Source organism: Ictidomys tridecemlineatus, chromosome 1 (assembly GCF_052094955.1).
Source record: "Ictidomys tridecemlineatus isolate mIctTri1 chromosome 1, mIctTri1.hap1, whole genome shotgun sequence".
Taxonomy (NCBI): Eukaryota; Metazoa; Chordata; class Mammalia; order Rodentia; family Sciuridae; genus Ictidomys; species Ictidomys tridecemlineatus.
Genome location: NC_135477.1, coordinates 118,273,944 through 118,290,803, shown reverse-complemented (window position 1 = coordinate 118,290,803; position 16,860 = coordinate 118,273,944). Strand labels below are relative to the sequence as shown.

General features: G+C 33.7%; 1 protein-coding gene and 1 long non-coding RNA gene across 15 annotated transcripts in view; one reads left to right on the top strand and one right to left on the bottom strand.

The window, feature by feature from the left end:
- Apc (APC regulator of Wnt signaling pathway) overlaps positions 1 to 16,860 on the bottom strand; it is a 116,405-nt gene that overhangs the window by 23,377 nt on the left and 76,168 nt on the right. For 9 of the 13 annotated variants that reach the window (XM_021727688.3, XM_021727690.3, XM_005327230.5 and 6 more), the window contains 3 exons: positions 12,219 to 12,323; positions 3,045 to 3,143; positions 4 to 382 (listed from right to left, as the gene is read on the bottom strand). In XM_021727688.3, coding sequence (XP_021583363.2) covers positions 4 to 382; positions 3,045 to 3,143; positions 12,219 to 12,323 — 583 coding nt within the window. The remainder of the gene's footprint in view (positions 1 to 3; positions 383 to 3,044; positions 3,144 to 12,218; positions 12,324 to 16,860) is intronic. The other 4 variants (XM_078045607.1, XM_040272420.2, XM_040272417.2 and 1 more) reach the window with 1 other exon arrangement.
- LOC144376976 (uncharacterized) overlaps positions 1 to 16,860 on the top strand; it is an 80,822-nt gene that overhangs the window by 31,658 nt on the left and 32,304 nt on the right. The window lies entirely within an intron of this gene.

The following is a 16,860-nucleotide window of genomic DNA, read 5'->3' as shown; positions in this document are numbered from 1 at the left end:
TACTTGGATTTTTGTCCTGGTCCATGCCTTGTTCATGGGCTTCCTGCCACTCCCAACAGGTTTCACAGTAAGCTCGTATCTGTTCCAAAAGATGAAGGACTCGGATTTCACGCCTGCCTCTCTTGTCGTCAGGCTGTGAGTGAATGATGTTGTGGAGTGCTGCACTGGCCCTGGCCCGAGCCTCTTTACTGCCCCGGGAATTTCCCAACAATACAGAGTCTTTGTCATTGCCATGTAAAAGCTGGATGAGGAGAGGAAGACATCCAGACTGTCGCATGGATATACAGCTGTCTTGGGAGCTAGACATGGCTAGCAAAGTTCGTGACATATCATCCTTATCATGAGTACCAAGCATTGACAACAATGAATACACCATTTCCACCTGTGGGCCAAATGAGTTTAGAAATACAATTATGACTTTAATATCTAAAAGCCAAGACTAATGAAGTGATGAATGGGATATCTATTGTAACTCAGTAAAAAAACAAAACAAAACAAAATCTTTAGGATGAAGTAATGGTATTTTATCAAAATCTAGACAATAATCAATAATTTGTTTATGTGAATAAATAGTAGCAGTGGTATTATACAGTGTGAAATAAGAAAGTAGGTTCTATCATACTTAAATGCTATTTGTCTGGATTAGGGGTGGGGTAATCTACTAACTATGAGTGAAAACCAACTGATGTCTATATCATGCACACACACAACAAGGAATGTGGTTTATCTAAATCCATTATGTAATTAAAAATTTTATTTTTTAATCTACAACTACAATCATGAGAAAACATTTTTGTAATAATTGTTATTTACTAAATACTAATTCAAGATAATCACTAATTCTGATCAGATTATGATATTTTAAAATTAATAATTTCTCTCTTTTTAAAAAAATATTTATTTTTTTAGTTGTAGTTGGACACAATACCTTTATTTTATTCATTTATTTTTATGTGGAGCTGAAGATCGAACCCAGGGTCTCGCACGTGTGAGGCAAGCACTCTACCGCTGAGCCACAACCCCAGCCCAATAATTTCTCTCTTATAAATGCAAAATATTTGTCATAAAAATGAAAATGCCATGGTCACATAAGGAGTGATAAAGCCAGGACATATAGTCATTTTCTTTTTTTAAAGCCATCTGGTAAGCATTAATTACTTTGACAATACATTCTAAGAATTTATTTAGAAATAGATTAGAAACAGGAAAATAGTACCTAATTATCCTGGACTGTCATCAGCTTCATTTCAGAGCTAGAGGCTATTACATAAAAGTATAGAGTGTTATCTCTTTAACTCAGTTGTTCTCAATCAGGGCCAATTTTGCCCCCATCAGGACACATTTAGCTATATCTTGGAGACATTTTTGGTTATAACAATTGGAAGGCAGAAGTAAGGGAATCCAGTGGGTAGAGACCAAGGATGCTGTAAAAATCCCATAATGTAACAAAGAATTATCTAGCCAATAGTTCTGAGGTTGAGAAACGTGTTCTGAATGTGTAAACATACCTACTTTTAGATATGAAATTTTAGGAAGATAATATAGGACTATGAATAAATCAGATTTAGGTTCAAATTTTGGCTCCACCACTTACAAACAAGCTGGTTGATGCTAGTTAATTTATTTAATTTCTCTGAGATTTAGTTTTCTGAGTTCCAAATAGAGTAATTTGTGAAGAACAAATAAAATAATACATATGGGACAGTGGCTGGCATTCAAAATACATAGTGAAGTCTTAACATTATCATTTTTTTTTACTTCAGTTTTCTCATTAGAGGGATAAGAATATCTCGCAGGGCATTTGAGAGGATTAGCAATAATGTTCATACAATACCTTGGCACACAAGAGATCTCAAGTCGTTAACTATTGTGAATTATAAAAAGGATTAAGCTTCATATTGATCATATCATTGATTACCCTAAAATGCATTCCTTAAGTCAACATTAGTTATTTCAATGTGTTTCTTAAGAGTTGCTATATTATTTAGAAAAAAATGGAATATTTAGTTTTTATTGAAAATGTATTATTTGGTAACATTAAATTTCATCTCAGTTAATATTCTATTAAAGCTTCTGGCTTTATTTTGTAATACTGGGATTGAACCTAGGGATACTCTATCATAGAACTACATCCTCAGCTCTTTTAATTTTTTATTTTGAGGCAGGATCTCTATAAGTTTCCCAGGCTGATAATAAACTTGCAATCCTCCTGCCTTAGCCTACCAAGTTGCTGGGGTTATAGGCATGTGTCACTGTACCCATCAGAGCTTTGGCTTTAAAACAAATATTTTCTTTCTAACATTTTCCCACAATCCTAAAAGATTTACTGACATCTGAGCTACCCTAAGAAAGCTCACTTATCAGCCCTGGGTAACATTCAACCTCAATAATTTTTCCATGCATCTCAATAAATATTAAACACTCATTATGTACAGATACTGTGCTAGATGCTGAAAAAGATACATAAAAAATAGTCCCTGTTTTCCAAAAGAGAGCTTCATTCCAACTGTTAGTGATACAAATCAGGTAAGTGGATCACTTGGGGAGCTTAAGGGGACCCTGAGAATTAGAAAAACAAAGCCTAAGAAGAATTTTGGAGGCTGGCTAGTATTGTTACAACCATTTGTGGTGGGGTAGAAAGTGGTGTATGCCATAGCAGACAAGGTATGGAGGCAGAAAATTACAGGCAATTCAGGAAGTAAGCTAGTCTGGCTGGAGTTTAGGATACCTGCAGACAAGTACAAGATGAGGCTGAAAAAGAATGAACAATTACATAATTTGCCAGTTTTTTAATAATCCTTTTCTCCTTTGTTTATGCTTTTTTTGTATAAAAACAAGGCAGAAAGCTGGGAATGTAGTTCAAGGGTAGAGTGCTTGCCTAGCATGCATAGGGCCTTGGGTTCAATCCTCAGTCGCAGAAGAAAGAAAAAAAAAATTGACGTTACGGAGACCTAGTAAGAATTCTCTTCTAGAAAATATATGTGAACAATGTCTTAACAAAGTATTAATAGCATTAGGAACCAGAGTTTGTAATCTTCTGTTACCTTGGTTCCCAAATGACTTGTCAGTCTTCGAGGAGCAGAGTGTGTGCTACCAGAACTCAAAACACTGGCTGTTTCATGGTCCATTCGTGTAGTTAAACCCTAGAAAGTAAGCAAATTATAGAACAGTAAAATTTATATTATAAATATGGATAGCTTTATATGAAGGTACTCCAAATGAGCCATATATAGAGTAAACAACTAAATATTTCATTAAAAGTATGACCACTGTAAGTCTCAAAATGAATATATATTTGACATTTGTTAAAATTCATTCAACTATACACTTAAAATGAATATATTTTATTTTATGGTAATCTTTCCTCAATAAAGTTAATTTTAAAAATTTCCAGTGAGAGGTTTTTAAAATATCCCTCCAAATAAAAATCTACTTACACCCATGAAGGGAAATCTCAGGTTGGATTAAGAACACTAGAGTCCAGAGTGACTCTCCTTTCTAGACTTAACTCCCTTCATGTGTCTGTATTATTTATGCTGGTTAGACTTGTAGAAATACTTCTCAATTTGTAAAAGTTGTTAGCACTCTCCAGAGTAGACAGACAGCAGAGAAGATTATCTTATTCTTCTTACTTTCTGGCATTCAACTTTCGATAAGATATTGCTTCTTTGAAATGACTAGAACAATAATCCACTTGAATCAAATGTATGAAATATGATATGTCAAGAGCTTTGTAATGTTTTGAACAACTAATAATAAAAAAAAATGAGAACAAAAAAAAAAAAAAAAGAAATGACTAGAACATCCAGTGTCTGGATCTTTCTATATACTCCAGCTTAGATTTCTTGGGGTTCATCACTTCCATAATTCTCTTGCTAGTTTTTAATAGCTTAACGCTATAGTTATTCCATCTCACCTATCTGGAAATGGTGGATATTATTAACTATTTCCTCTTTTATGGAACACTATTCTATTGCTTTGGGATTTCATTCTAAGTTTTCATATTCCCACATATATTCATTAGGGATGCAAAGATCTTCCACACCTTCAATGATCACATTGTTCACTTTTCTTAATTCCAACTTAAGACCTGCAAACTTAACATTTTCAGAACTAAACATTATTTTCCCTCACTAACCTCCTCTTCATCTTGTATTATCACTAAATTGCACCACTATCCTTCCAGCTGCCTACAACAGAAATCTGGAAGTCATTCTTGACTTCTCCTTCTCTTATTCCTCAAACCCAACTTCTAATAAAAGCCTGAAAGACTCTACTTCCTAAATATTTTGAGATATTCAGATTATCTGTTGACGAGATGACTCTCAAATTTGAGGGTCACAGAAGAAACTCTCAGACCACCATCATCTTTCACCAAGATTATGTCTACTTTGCCTTATGATCTTTCAGGTGTCATATAAAGTTAATTTATATCTTTCTCCAGGAACAACTTTACCTTAAAATTAGGTTTAATTTTAGTTTTCTTTCTTTTATTTTGGTACTGGGGTTTGAACTCATGGGCACAAGCCACTGAGCCACATCTTCAGCCCTGTTTTGTACTTTATTTAGAGATAGGATCTCATTGAGTTGCTTAGCACCTCACTTTTGCTAAGCCTGGCTTTGAACTTGCAATCCTCCTGCCTTAGCCCCCTGAGTTGCTGGAATTACAGGCATGAATCGCTGTGCCCAGTTTAACTTTTTTTTTTTTTTAATGTTTGTTCTTTTTGCCTAGGCTCACCTCAAAACTCCTGAGCTTAAGTTATCCTCTAGTGTCAGCCTCCCAAGTAGCTGGGACCACAAGTGTGAGGCACCATATCTGGCTTCTGTTTGCTCACTTTAGAAAGTAACTCAAAAAGGTTCTACTTCAAACATAATTTTGGCTTCCAACTTGTGAAACCAGGCAGATGAGCAGAAAGATACAAACATTTTCTTTGATTTTCTGGGTACAAACTGCATTGAAAAGTAATCAAGTAGGAGATGCAGTTTCTCTTAACACAAGTATTTCAATTAATTCTGTAATTAATTCCTAATGAATTAATGGAGCTAGGTGTTATTAATGACTGTTAATATGGTAATATGGTCTTCTATCAGAATATTATGTGCTCCCTGATAGAAGACCATCATGTTACCTCTATAAATGTAGTACCCCTAAAAAGACTGAACCCAAATATGATCAAATTTCTGGATCCAACTACCAATTCATAGGAAATACAGAAGATAAAAAAATATGATAAACTATATCATGTGAATGTTATCAATAAAGTTTATAGTATGGAAAACTGTAAGAAAAACAACTTCAGTACTTCAAAGAGACAAAAGAGATGTCACCTATAAATTAGATTCAGAGATTCAATAATAAATCCAAACTCATGGACCTTATCTGGGCCCAAAGTAAAAAAAAAAAAAAAAAAAAAACAAACAACAACAACAACAAAAAAACCCCCAAACAACCCCCCCCAAAAAAAACCTAGGAAAAAGACATTTATGAAAAAATTATGAATTTGAATATTGACAGAATGTCTGATGCTATTAAGGAATTACTATTAGCTTCTATGGGGATCTGATAATGATACTAGGTATGTATTCTGAAAAGTGTTCTTATCTTTTGGAAATATACAGTGAATATTTATGGGAATAAATGATGCTGCTTAGATGTTCTTAAAACATATTATAGGAAGTCAAAGTGAATCATAAAATGTTTTTAAACGAGAAGCAGAATGTGCTGATTCACTTGATCTTTTCCCCATTTTTGTTTTGAATTTTATCACTATCTACAAGCTATTATCAGAGATCTGACTCTAAATGATTTAGATACATAGCTATACACTAAACAAGTAAGGATTTGGCCTGTATAATTTACTTCTAGCTTTTCCTTCCATTCAATTTCTTAAGGAGATTAACAACTGATCAAGAGATTCTATTACTAGCAAGAGTATCAGTCCTTCCTTCCAACCACCATTTTTTTTTTTTTAGAGAGAGAGAAAATTTTTTTAATATTTATTTTTTAGTTTTCGGCAGGCACAACATCTTTGTTTGTATGTGGTGCTGAGGATCGAACCCGGGGCGCACGCAAGCCAGGCGAGTGTACTACCACTTGAGCCACATCCCCAGCCCCAACCACCATTTTTTTTTTAAATATATTTTTTTGTTATTGATGCACCTTTATTTAATTTATTTATTTATATGTAGTGCTGACAAATGAATCCAGTGCCTCACACATGTGAGGCAAGCACTCTACCAGTGAGCCACAACCTCAACCCTCACAACCACCAATTTTTTACTATTTATCAGGGACTGTGGGACATGAAAAGGAACAAAATTAGACTTTCCCCTTCTGGATCCTGTAGTCTAGTGTGGGAACACAAATATTAAATAATTAAACAAATAAATATAAAGCTGCAAATGTGATAATCTTCAATGAAGAAAAAGATGCTATGAAAACCTATCACAGCGAGATTTGATTTATTCAAGGCTGTCTGAGAAACTGATGCTTAAGATTAGATACCCATGAACTGGAGTTAACTGAGCAAAAGGGGATGAGAAGAACACTATATGGAAAAGGAACAGAGGTGCACAGGTTGCAGTACACCAAAGAGGCTATTTGAGCTAGTGGGGAGATTTTTTAAAAAGCTGACAAGATAGAAATTATAGCAGTCATAATAAAAGGTTATCTTTATTCTAAGAACCAAGTGAAGCCAACAAAGGATTTTACAAAGAGTAGTTTAGACTTTGTAAGGATCATTCTTGCAAAGTAAATGTGGGCAGGAAGCATGGTAAAAGAGGGGGCAGAATGAACTTTCACATGTTGGGAGACATAAATACACCAGGACAGGTGCTTCGGTGGAGCATCCTACCTTGATCTGGAAAAATTCAAAGACTGATTTCCATTTTCAGTTGAGTGTCAATGTTTATTAACTCTGGGGCAAACAATAGAACAAAAGAATAAACCTCAAAATGTCTTGTGTATAGATTCTATTAAGACAGGTTAAAGGAATTTTTTTTTTTTTTTGAGATGAGGTTTCACTGTGTTGTCCTGGCTGGTCTTGAACTTGTGGGCTCAAGCAATCCTCCTGCCTCAGCCTCCAAAGTAGCTGGGACTAGGGTGAAAGGACTCTTGGCATAAAAAATTGCAGATCCAAATATAGATTGCTCATTTACATTAGGATTTGAGAGTGGCTATTGTGCTGTTTTGAAACAGTGATTAAAAAGTAACCCAATACATAGTATTAGTAGACTTAGTGGCATACAAACCACTGATTTAGTAGGCAAGTCTATAATGGACATTGCCAAACAAACGTGCTTGTAAATTCGAACTAAGTCAATGGCACTATCAGAATTCATCCTTTGAAAAAGGATTGAATACTGGGCCCTAATTTATTGTTTCCCATAGATCCTCACCTCTGCCATTCTTACACTAAAATAAAAACATGTTTCATAAAAGCAACCTAGTGATCAAGCAATGGAAACAAAGACAGTACTTTCTTCTATTTTTCCAAAAGAAAAATGGTTTTAGAGTTGTTATGAATTATAAAAACTTTTCATGTTCATTAAAAAACAATTTAAACAATACATAAAAATATAAACAAGAAAGTAAAACAAAAATCCCAACATTTAGCAATAACTATTTGCAACATTTCCCCAGACATTTTGCATATGTATAAGTATGTATACTGAATTTTTAAAAGTTAAAAGTTACAATTAATTTCCTAAGTCAGTATTTATTATTATCTAATATGCACGTACTAACTGCTTACTCTGTCAAGCTATCAGGCTGTCTATCTGGAGTACAATGGTGAGCAAGACCAGTGTAGTATGACTTTAAGAACTTTAAAAAGGAAGGCAAACAATTAAAATAACAAAAATAGTACCAAGTGCTATGAGAGCAGAAATAGGATAGCTGAGAGCACTTTAATTTAGGGAGATGAAGACAAGGAAAATATTCAGGAAGAAGTTACATTTAGGGGCTGGGGATGTGGCTCAAGCAGTAGCGCGATTGCCTTGCATGCCCAGGTTCGATCCTCAGCACCACATACAAAGATGTTGTATCTGCCAAAAAATAAAATTTCTCTCTCTCTCTCTCTTAAAAAAAAAAAAAAAAGAAGTTACATTTAAACTTAGGGGAAGGATGAGTAAAGCATAAAGAACTGAAGCAGAAGAGATTTTCTAGGCAAAGGAAATATTACTTGGAATGCCTAGTGTGTGTCACTGTGACCAAAATACTTGACAAGAATAGATTAGAGGAGGAAAAGTTGTCTGTGGTTCAGTTCAAGGTGGGCCAGCCAATCCATTGCTTTGGACCTGAGATGAGGCATAACATCATGGAGAAAGGCTGTGGTAGAGGAAAGCTTCTCAGCTCATGGCAACCAGAAAGCAGAAATATAGAATGAGGAACCAGGGACAAAATAAAGTACAAGGCCACACACTCAGTGATCTACTAATTCTAGTCATACCCCATCTGTCTACAGGTATGAGCCAGTAGTCATTCAAATTATTAATCCATAAAACAAACTAATCCACCAATGACGGCTTAATTCTAATAATCCAATCTTTTCACCTCTGAACATTGCTCCACTGACTAATACAGGAGCTCTTTGGGGGACATTTTTAGATCTCAAACCATAATACCCATTCATACTCAAGGAACCAAAGAAGTTTTACTGGAGGCAAATGAGAAATGGGGGCAAACAATGGAAGATATTGCTTGAAAAGTAAGTAATATAAAGAATCTGGATTCTATTCTATGGGCGGTGAGTAGTCACTAAAAGGTTCTAAGTAGTAAGTGATACAATCAGATTTGTATTTAGAAGGATCATTCTTGATTATAATGTGGAGGATACACTATAAAAGGCTGAAGACTGAAACAAAAGTTAGATATCTCCATAAACAAATGTAATTTATCATTTTTAATATTTGCAGAGTACTAAATAGGTTCCATGAAGCTACAGTCTGTCTTTTTCAATTCTCAATTCTAGAGTCCAACACATTTCATTATTTGGTACATAATAAATATTTGTTAATTTAAAAATAATCATCAAGCTGGGTGCAGTGGTGCACACCTGTAATCCCGGCAACCTGTGAGCTAAGGCAGGAGAATTTTAAGTTCAAAGCCAGTCCCAATAACTTAGTGAGACTCTGTCTGGGGAAAAAAAAAAAAGGAGACTGAGGTTGTGGCTCAGTGGTAGCGTACTTGCCTGCCATGCGTGAGGCACTGGGTTCAATTCTCAGCACCGCATATAAATAAAGGTCTATCAACAACGAAACAACAACAACAACAACAAATAAAAGGATGTAGTTCAGTAATTAAGCACTCCTGGGTTCAATCCTGGGTACCTTCTCTGAAAACTAAAAAACGATAAAAAGTAATTATCAATAGTTGTTAATAAGAACCACAACTTTTTGTTTTTTGTAGTTGTAGATGAACAGAGTGCCTTTATTTTATTTGTTAATTTTTGTGTGGTGCTGAGGATCAAACCCAGTGCCTCACACATGCTAGGCAAGCGCTTTGCCGCTGAGCTACAGCCCCAGCCCCAAAACCATAACTTATCTTTCACTGAATACTAACTATATGTCAGGAACTGTGTTAAGCATATATTGCATTTAATTCTCACAATTATTTTATAGAGGGAAAAAAAGCTCAGAGAGTTAGTTATAAGACTATGCTAGTTAGTGAAGGAGTGAAATTTCCCATATTTGCCAACTCCAAAGCCATTTAACCATAGTTGGCTAACTGATAAATTAGCCAATTATTAATTGCTTAATGTACATTTAGGTTATTTCTAAATTTTCTTGCTACTATACATAGCATAAAGATGAATTTCTTCAAATATGTCCAACTACTCTTGATTGATTACCACATCAGCACTTGGATACTGCTATAATAAGCTATACAGCAGGGCATTATAAACTTCAATCAATTTATAAAATTGTTCCCCAGAAAGGTTATTTCATGAAATTAATACCAATACATGAAAATGCCTGTTTACTTCCTAGTGTATCAATACTGAGTGCCACTGATTTGTGGTAACTCAATGACTTGCCTACAAAAACTCATTTTAATTGTAATTTATACTTATGTATAATTATTAGTAAAAGCTGATAATCTTTACACATGTTTATCATTTTAATTTTCCCTGCTTACTTACTGTTCAGGTTCTTTGCCCATTTTTTTGGTTGTTGATGGACCTTTATTTTATTCATTTATTTATATGCAGTGCTAAGAATCGAACCCAGTGCTTCATACATGTAAAGCCACAACTGCAGCCCTCTTTGGCCATTTTTAAAGACTCATTTTTAAATAGATGACTGGTAAATACCCTATGTATTTTGAATTTTAAGTTTTTGCTTGTCATAAATGTTTGCAAATAATGTGATCTTGGCTTTTGTTGCCTTACAATTTTGTTATGATTTTCTGCATCCTGAAGTGTCACATTTTACATAAAACCTATTGTTCCTTCCAGTACAGTTTTGCTAACCACCTCATGATTATGAAAATTCTACCCACATTTTCATCTAACCTTTTACAAATTTTAATAGTTTTAATCCATGACATTAATTCTAATCTTAGAATGATTTTGATGTAGTGTCATATAGATCTCATAATATACTCTGCTGGATATATAAAGGTTTTCAAAATATACAAAAATTGGAATATGATCTAAGACTAAGAGTAGGTCTAATTCTAAGCAAATCACTTTTTTTCCTGTTGGTAAGACTGAACTTTTCTTCCTTTTATCTATGTGTAGAAACATAAACTTTCCAATAGTTACCTAAATAATAGAGAAATAATGCAAATGTGCTATTTAAAAATAATTGCTCTTGAGCTGGGGTGGTAGCTCAGTGGTAGAGCGCTTGCCTACCACATGTGAGGCACTGGATTCGATCCTCTCAGCACCACATAAAAATAAATAAATACATAAAGGTATAGTGTGCATCTACAACTAATATATATATGAATTTGCTTTTAACTGGGTGCGGTGGCACATGCCTGTAATCCCCGTGGTTCTGGAGGCTGAGGCAGGAGGACTGTGAGTTCAAAACCAGCCTCAGCAACTTAGTGAGGCCCCAAACAATTTAATGAGACCCTGTCTTTAAATTAAAACAAAAAAAATTTGTTTTTTGTCATAATTTACTACTTAAAAATTTTCCTGTATACTGCTAACTAGGAACAATGAATGGATATCTCTGTTTTGACTCAATAAATTAAAAAACTTAATTATGAGGTATTTCAGGCTTTAAATTTTAATGAACTAAAAGAAGAATTTTCTTTTTTTTCATGAACAGTACTATTAAAAGTAACCTAAAGGGCTGGGGTTGTGGCTCAATGGTAGAGCGTTTGCCTAGCACATGTGACGCACTGGGTTTGATCCCCAGAACTACATTAAACAAACAAACAAACAAAAAACTAAATAAACAAAATAAAGGTACTGTGTCCATCTACAACTAAAAATATTAAAAATAAGTAACCTAGAAAAATTAAAGTAATTTTTAGTTTTGACAGGAAAACTACCTTAAGGCCAACTTAATAAAATTAAAGTCCTATTTTTTTTTTTTAAAAAAATCACTTGTTTACATTGTAAATGTATTCACTGAAGAAAATTTGGGGAATACAGAATATCCCAATGAAACATTTTGTTAATATTAGACTGCATTTCAATAAAATTCAAATAGAAATTCATGGCAATTTCTATTGATGCTAAAAATACTATGGTGATAGTTAAACATGATATGGCTATCTTTAGCTTTCTGAGTATCAAAATCTTTTTTTTCCAATAAGATTTGAATTTCTACATTAATGTAATCTTGAAGTATAACAGAAAATAAGAACTCTAACAAAGTTCTTAGGATAATTAAAAAACCCACATTAAAATATCTTTGCACAGAATGCCCCCAAGAAGGAACAAATCTATCCAATACAAGCAATAATGAGGTTAAATCACATATATAAACAAAGTCTTTCAAAAAAACTCTACTCACACCAATCATTTAAGACTAACAATGAAACATGACCTAGAGCTATAGAAGTATACTTAGAAATTGATAGCATTATTGTTAAATGTAATAAGGAAAATGACAACATTTTGATACTAAATGCTTCTAGAGATATCCTTTCTAAGGAAATAGATAAGATTTATAGATCATTTTGAAAACCATCCCAATTTATACTTCTTTTTGAATATTCAGATATTTCATTTAAAAATATAATAGAATAATTTATTTACCTGACCACCACCAGAAGTTGCCATGTTGATTTCTGCCACTCCTTGACCTTCATTCTGCCGCTCAGCTTCATGTGAGCCAGCTTCATGCTTGTTCTGAGATGATCTCTGTTAACATGGAGTTAACATCATTACATACAAAAATGGTGTATGCTTTCTCAGTCCACAGCTTCTTTTTTGTTTTGAAGTTCTGAATGCATTAATTATATAGCTTGACAAAGGCATGGATACTGCACATTACACTTCATAACCTCCAGCATGGCTAGCAGTTGGCTACCTCGGTAGAAGGAAAGTGAAATGTGTCCCTTGAGCATTAGAACTGCACAAGACAAAGGATTTTCTGAGATTCACAGAAACACCATCCTCCACCAGCTGTGTTCACATCACTATCAGGAATGTAATCCAACTAGAAAATAACTGTCTTTTCTGCAAGGTCACACGATTCTGGCATTTTACAGAGCTATAAATACAACAATTAAACGATCACCTTTTATGTAGGCCTATTTATACATATTTTCTTACAAATACCTTTTGTGTAGGCATATTTATACATATTTTCTGGCAAAGTTATATGAAACTGACAAGTTCTTAGATTTTGATAATGAATGAATAAAACAGAAAACCTTGCTAATGCAACCACCATCTGTTACATGAAATAAAAATGACAGATTATATCCAGAAAGAGCAGTCATTTCAAAAAAGATTATATCTAGTATAAAGCAGTCACTTTATAAAAACACCACTGCAGAGTCAAAGAAAAAAAACAATTTCCCATCATCTTCCAGAGAAGTGCCTAGTGCTTGCTCTGGGAAAATGATACTCTAAAATAAAAATTATTCTTTAAAAATCTGACACAATAGTGGATATTATAAAATGGCTTCCATAGGAGTTTTTAACCTTAAGCTTTCCTAGATCATTTAAAAATGTGACTTAGAAAATAATTTATAAGTAACATTTCCATTGATGAACTAGTATTAGTAATATGTAAGCAACAGACAGGAGAAAAACAGTAGTATCTGAAAAATCACTCTATAAATTTCATCAAAATTACAAGAGTAGAAATACACAAAGTTAACCTCGAGACAAAATGAATCAAAGACCACTAAGACCACAAAAATGTGACCCTAATGAGTAAAGGTGTCATATATTTAAAGAAAATATAATTACTGACTATCTTCTATGGTCAGTTACTTATACTATGTGTTCCAGAATACAGTGCTAACAAAATTAGACATTATTCTCTTGAAGCTTATAGACTATTCAGACGCACTCAAATAATGAAAACAAAGAAGTTAAAACTTTGACAAGGTGGTATGACAAAGGAATGTGACATGGGCTGAGGGTTTGGGGAAGAGTTGTTTCAGGGAGTGCTGTTTGAATGGAGAAGTGAAGAATAAACAGTTAATTGCAAAGGAGTAGAGAATAAGCATTCTAATCAAATATGATCATACACAAAGGATTGGAAGAAGGAGGAAATGTGGCTTGTTCTAGTGCATTAAAAAATCAGTGTGGTTGAAACACCAAAAACAAGAAACAAAGTAGAATAACAATAACAACAACAAAAGATGGCAAAAACAAAAAATAATAAAAACACTGATTTTTGTTGAATTTGAGTATGGTAAGAAGGGACTCTTAATTTTTCTAAGTTATACTGAGGCTACCTCATTAATATATTAATGGACACGTAAATTGATTTTTTAAATCAAATTTTAAGTGGTCTAAGTAGGTAGGAAACAAAGTAGTTAGGAGGCTAATGAATTAATTTAAGTAGGTGAGAGATGATGGTACTTTACTATAAAGCAGCAACAGAAATTCAACAAGTATAGTAACAGGTAAATCTGATATTAACTGAAGCTCTAAGCACATAAATAAGATTGCCTTAGACAGGAAAGATACAGAGAAAAAAGGAATAAGCCTTAAAGAATGCCTATGACTAATGAGCTATAAAGGCCAGAGAGGTAGGAAAAAACAACAACAAAAAGTGATTACACTGTGATGATGAATACAACAATAATCTTAAAAAAAACTAATGTATACTATGCACTAGTCAACTATTGCATACCATACCAACTCTATGTAGTACTATTATTAATCTTCATACCAACTCTATGTAGTACTATTATTATCTCCATTTTACAAATAAAGAAACTGAGGCATAGAGAATATAAACAACCCGCTTTCATTAGATACTTAGTAAATGGTAGAGTCAGAGCTGGAATTACCATCCAGGCAGTCTCACTTCACAGCTCAAAATAATATTTAAAACTTAAGAGCTTTCATTTTCTTTCTTCCTTCTCTTTCCTTAATTATTTTCCTTTGACCCTGGGATTTAGGCCCCCACTACATTTTTGAATCAGTGTCCAAAATTACCACTGACAGAGGAGACAAAAGAGGCTGTTGCTGATTCTCATGAAAGAATAAAACTCCTCATTTTAATAGTTGTAAAACTTTCCTAAGGTTTTCTGCCCTAGGTTAAAGGGGTGAAAAACAATCTTTGAAACAATTTTTGTTGAGGTTATTTACAAAGCAAAAAATACACACTCACATAATACAACTAAATGATTATCAGTAAAATTTATTAAGCATCACCATAATCCTATTTTAGAACATTTCTATTCTATTATTCTAATAAGATATCTCTGCCATTTTTACTAATTCTAATCCTAGGTAAATTTGCATCAAATTCAATTGTAGGACATAGTGATATTAAAAGAACTGGTATCAAAATTGCTGAAAATAATGTTCTTTCAAAAGTTTTAAAAAACTGCTACCCTCTTTCCCAGTGTTAGCTGACTATAAATCAAAGGCATTTATATTCTCATTCTTTTATGAGAAATCTGTTTTCCATTCATCTAAGTTTTAGGAAAAAGCTTTCCTATTTTCTGAAATTTCTTTTATCCCATTATCTGAAATTTCATCACAATGTGTATAAGATTATTTTCATCTTTGGTTGTCAGATTTTGGAGAGACTGGTTCATTTGAAAAACTATGGCCCTTGATTTTGGGAAATTTTAATTTATTTTCTCAGATCTTTCTAGTTTTCTCCAGTTCTTTGTGGAACTCCTCTTATTTAGATATTGAATCCTCTTAGAATGATTCTCTTTTATTTTTTCTGTTTTCTACCTCATTGTCTTTTTGTTCTACTTTCTAATTTTTTTTTTTTTTGTTGTTGTTGTTGTTTGTGTTTTAGACAGGGTCTGGCTAATTTGCCTAGGGCCTTGTTAAGCAGCTAAGGCTAGTCTCAAACTTCTTGTTCTCCTGCCTCAGCTTCCTGAGTCACTGGGATTACAGGCATACACCACTGTGTCCAGAGACAAAGTTATCTTTTAAACTTGCTATTAAATTTTTTGTATCTGCTATCATATATACACACACACATACCAGGGGTGTGTTAGCAATGAGCTACATCCTTACTGAGCCCTTTTTATTTTGTATTTTGAGACAGGGTCTCACTAAGTTGTTGAGGTTCTCATTGAATTACTGAGTCTGGCCTTAAACTTGTGATTCTCCTGACTTAGTCTTCTGATTTGCTGGGATTACAGAGATGTGCCACTGTGCCCATCTTTGCTATCAAAATTTTAACTCCCACAAACTTCTTTTTTATTCTCTAAATGTTTTGTTCTTGCTTTATTTTTCTTAATGTCCTTTTCTTGCTTTATTTTTTTTAATACTAATATTAGTTTTTAAAAAAATTTTCTTTTTCTTTTAGTTGTCAATGGACCTTTACTTTATTTATTTATATGCAGTGCTGAGAATCAAATCCAGTGCCTCACACATGCTAGGCAAGCACTCTACCACTGAGCCACAACCCCAGCCTTTAATGTTAGTTTTATTTTTTAAGTTTTCTTCTTCCTATAAGAAGAAATTACCTATTTTCTTTTTCTTTTTTTTTAATATTTATTATAGATGGACACAACACAATGCCTTTATTTTTATGTGGTACTGAGGATTGAACCCAGGTCCTGCCCGTGCCAGGCAAGCGCTCTACTGCTAGCCACAATTCCAGCCTGAAATTATCTATTTTCATAATCTTTGTTATTAGAAACTTTCTTAAAATGTCTTGTGGTCATTAGTGTCCACTCATGTTTAAGAGTGAGTGAGTTATAAAAAAGTTAAATGAAGCTCTATGCCTACAGGATAGAGTCTATAAAGTAGAGTGACCTTACAATGCTGTTAAGCTGCACTATTTTCTTTAGTGAATTTTCCAACATTAGGTAACTTTAGCTCTCTTTTCTTGAGTTAGTGATGTTTTTTAAAGAAGTTCTTTCCAGAAACTTGTCTAGAGATGACAAACCTGGATATAAGTGGGAATTCCAGCATTAAGTAAGTAAATTTTCACTTAACTCAATTTTTTTAATATGGTATCCCCAATTTCAGTTACTCTAAGCTTATCCTCACCCAAAGATGGTCATTCTTTGGGGTGGGGGGATCATTCATCTTTTGTTAGAACTGGAAAAGAGCAGTCACTCAGCTCTGTAGAGCTGTAAAGTACTAGAGGCTACAATTACTTCCTAAAAGATTTTCAATCCTCCTGCTTTTTGCCCTATTTAAAACCCTTACATCCAAGGGTTAACTAGTGTAGCCAGTTTTAGAACCTATTAGACTTCACAGTATACACTGGGTTGCTTCATGGCTTTTCTTAACA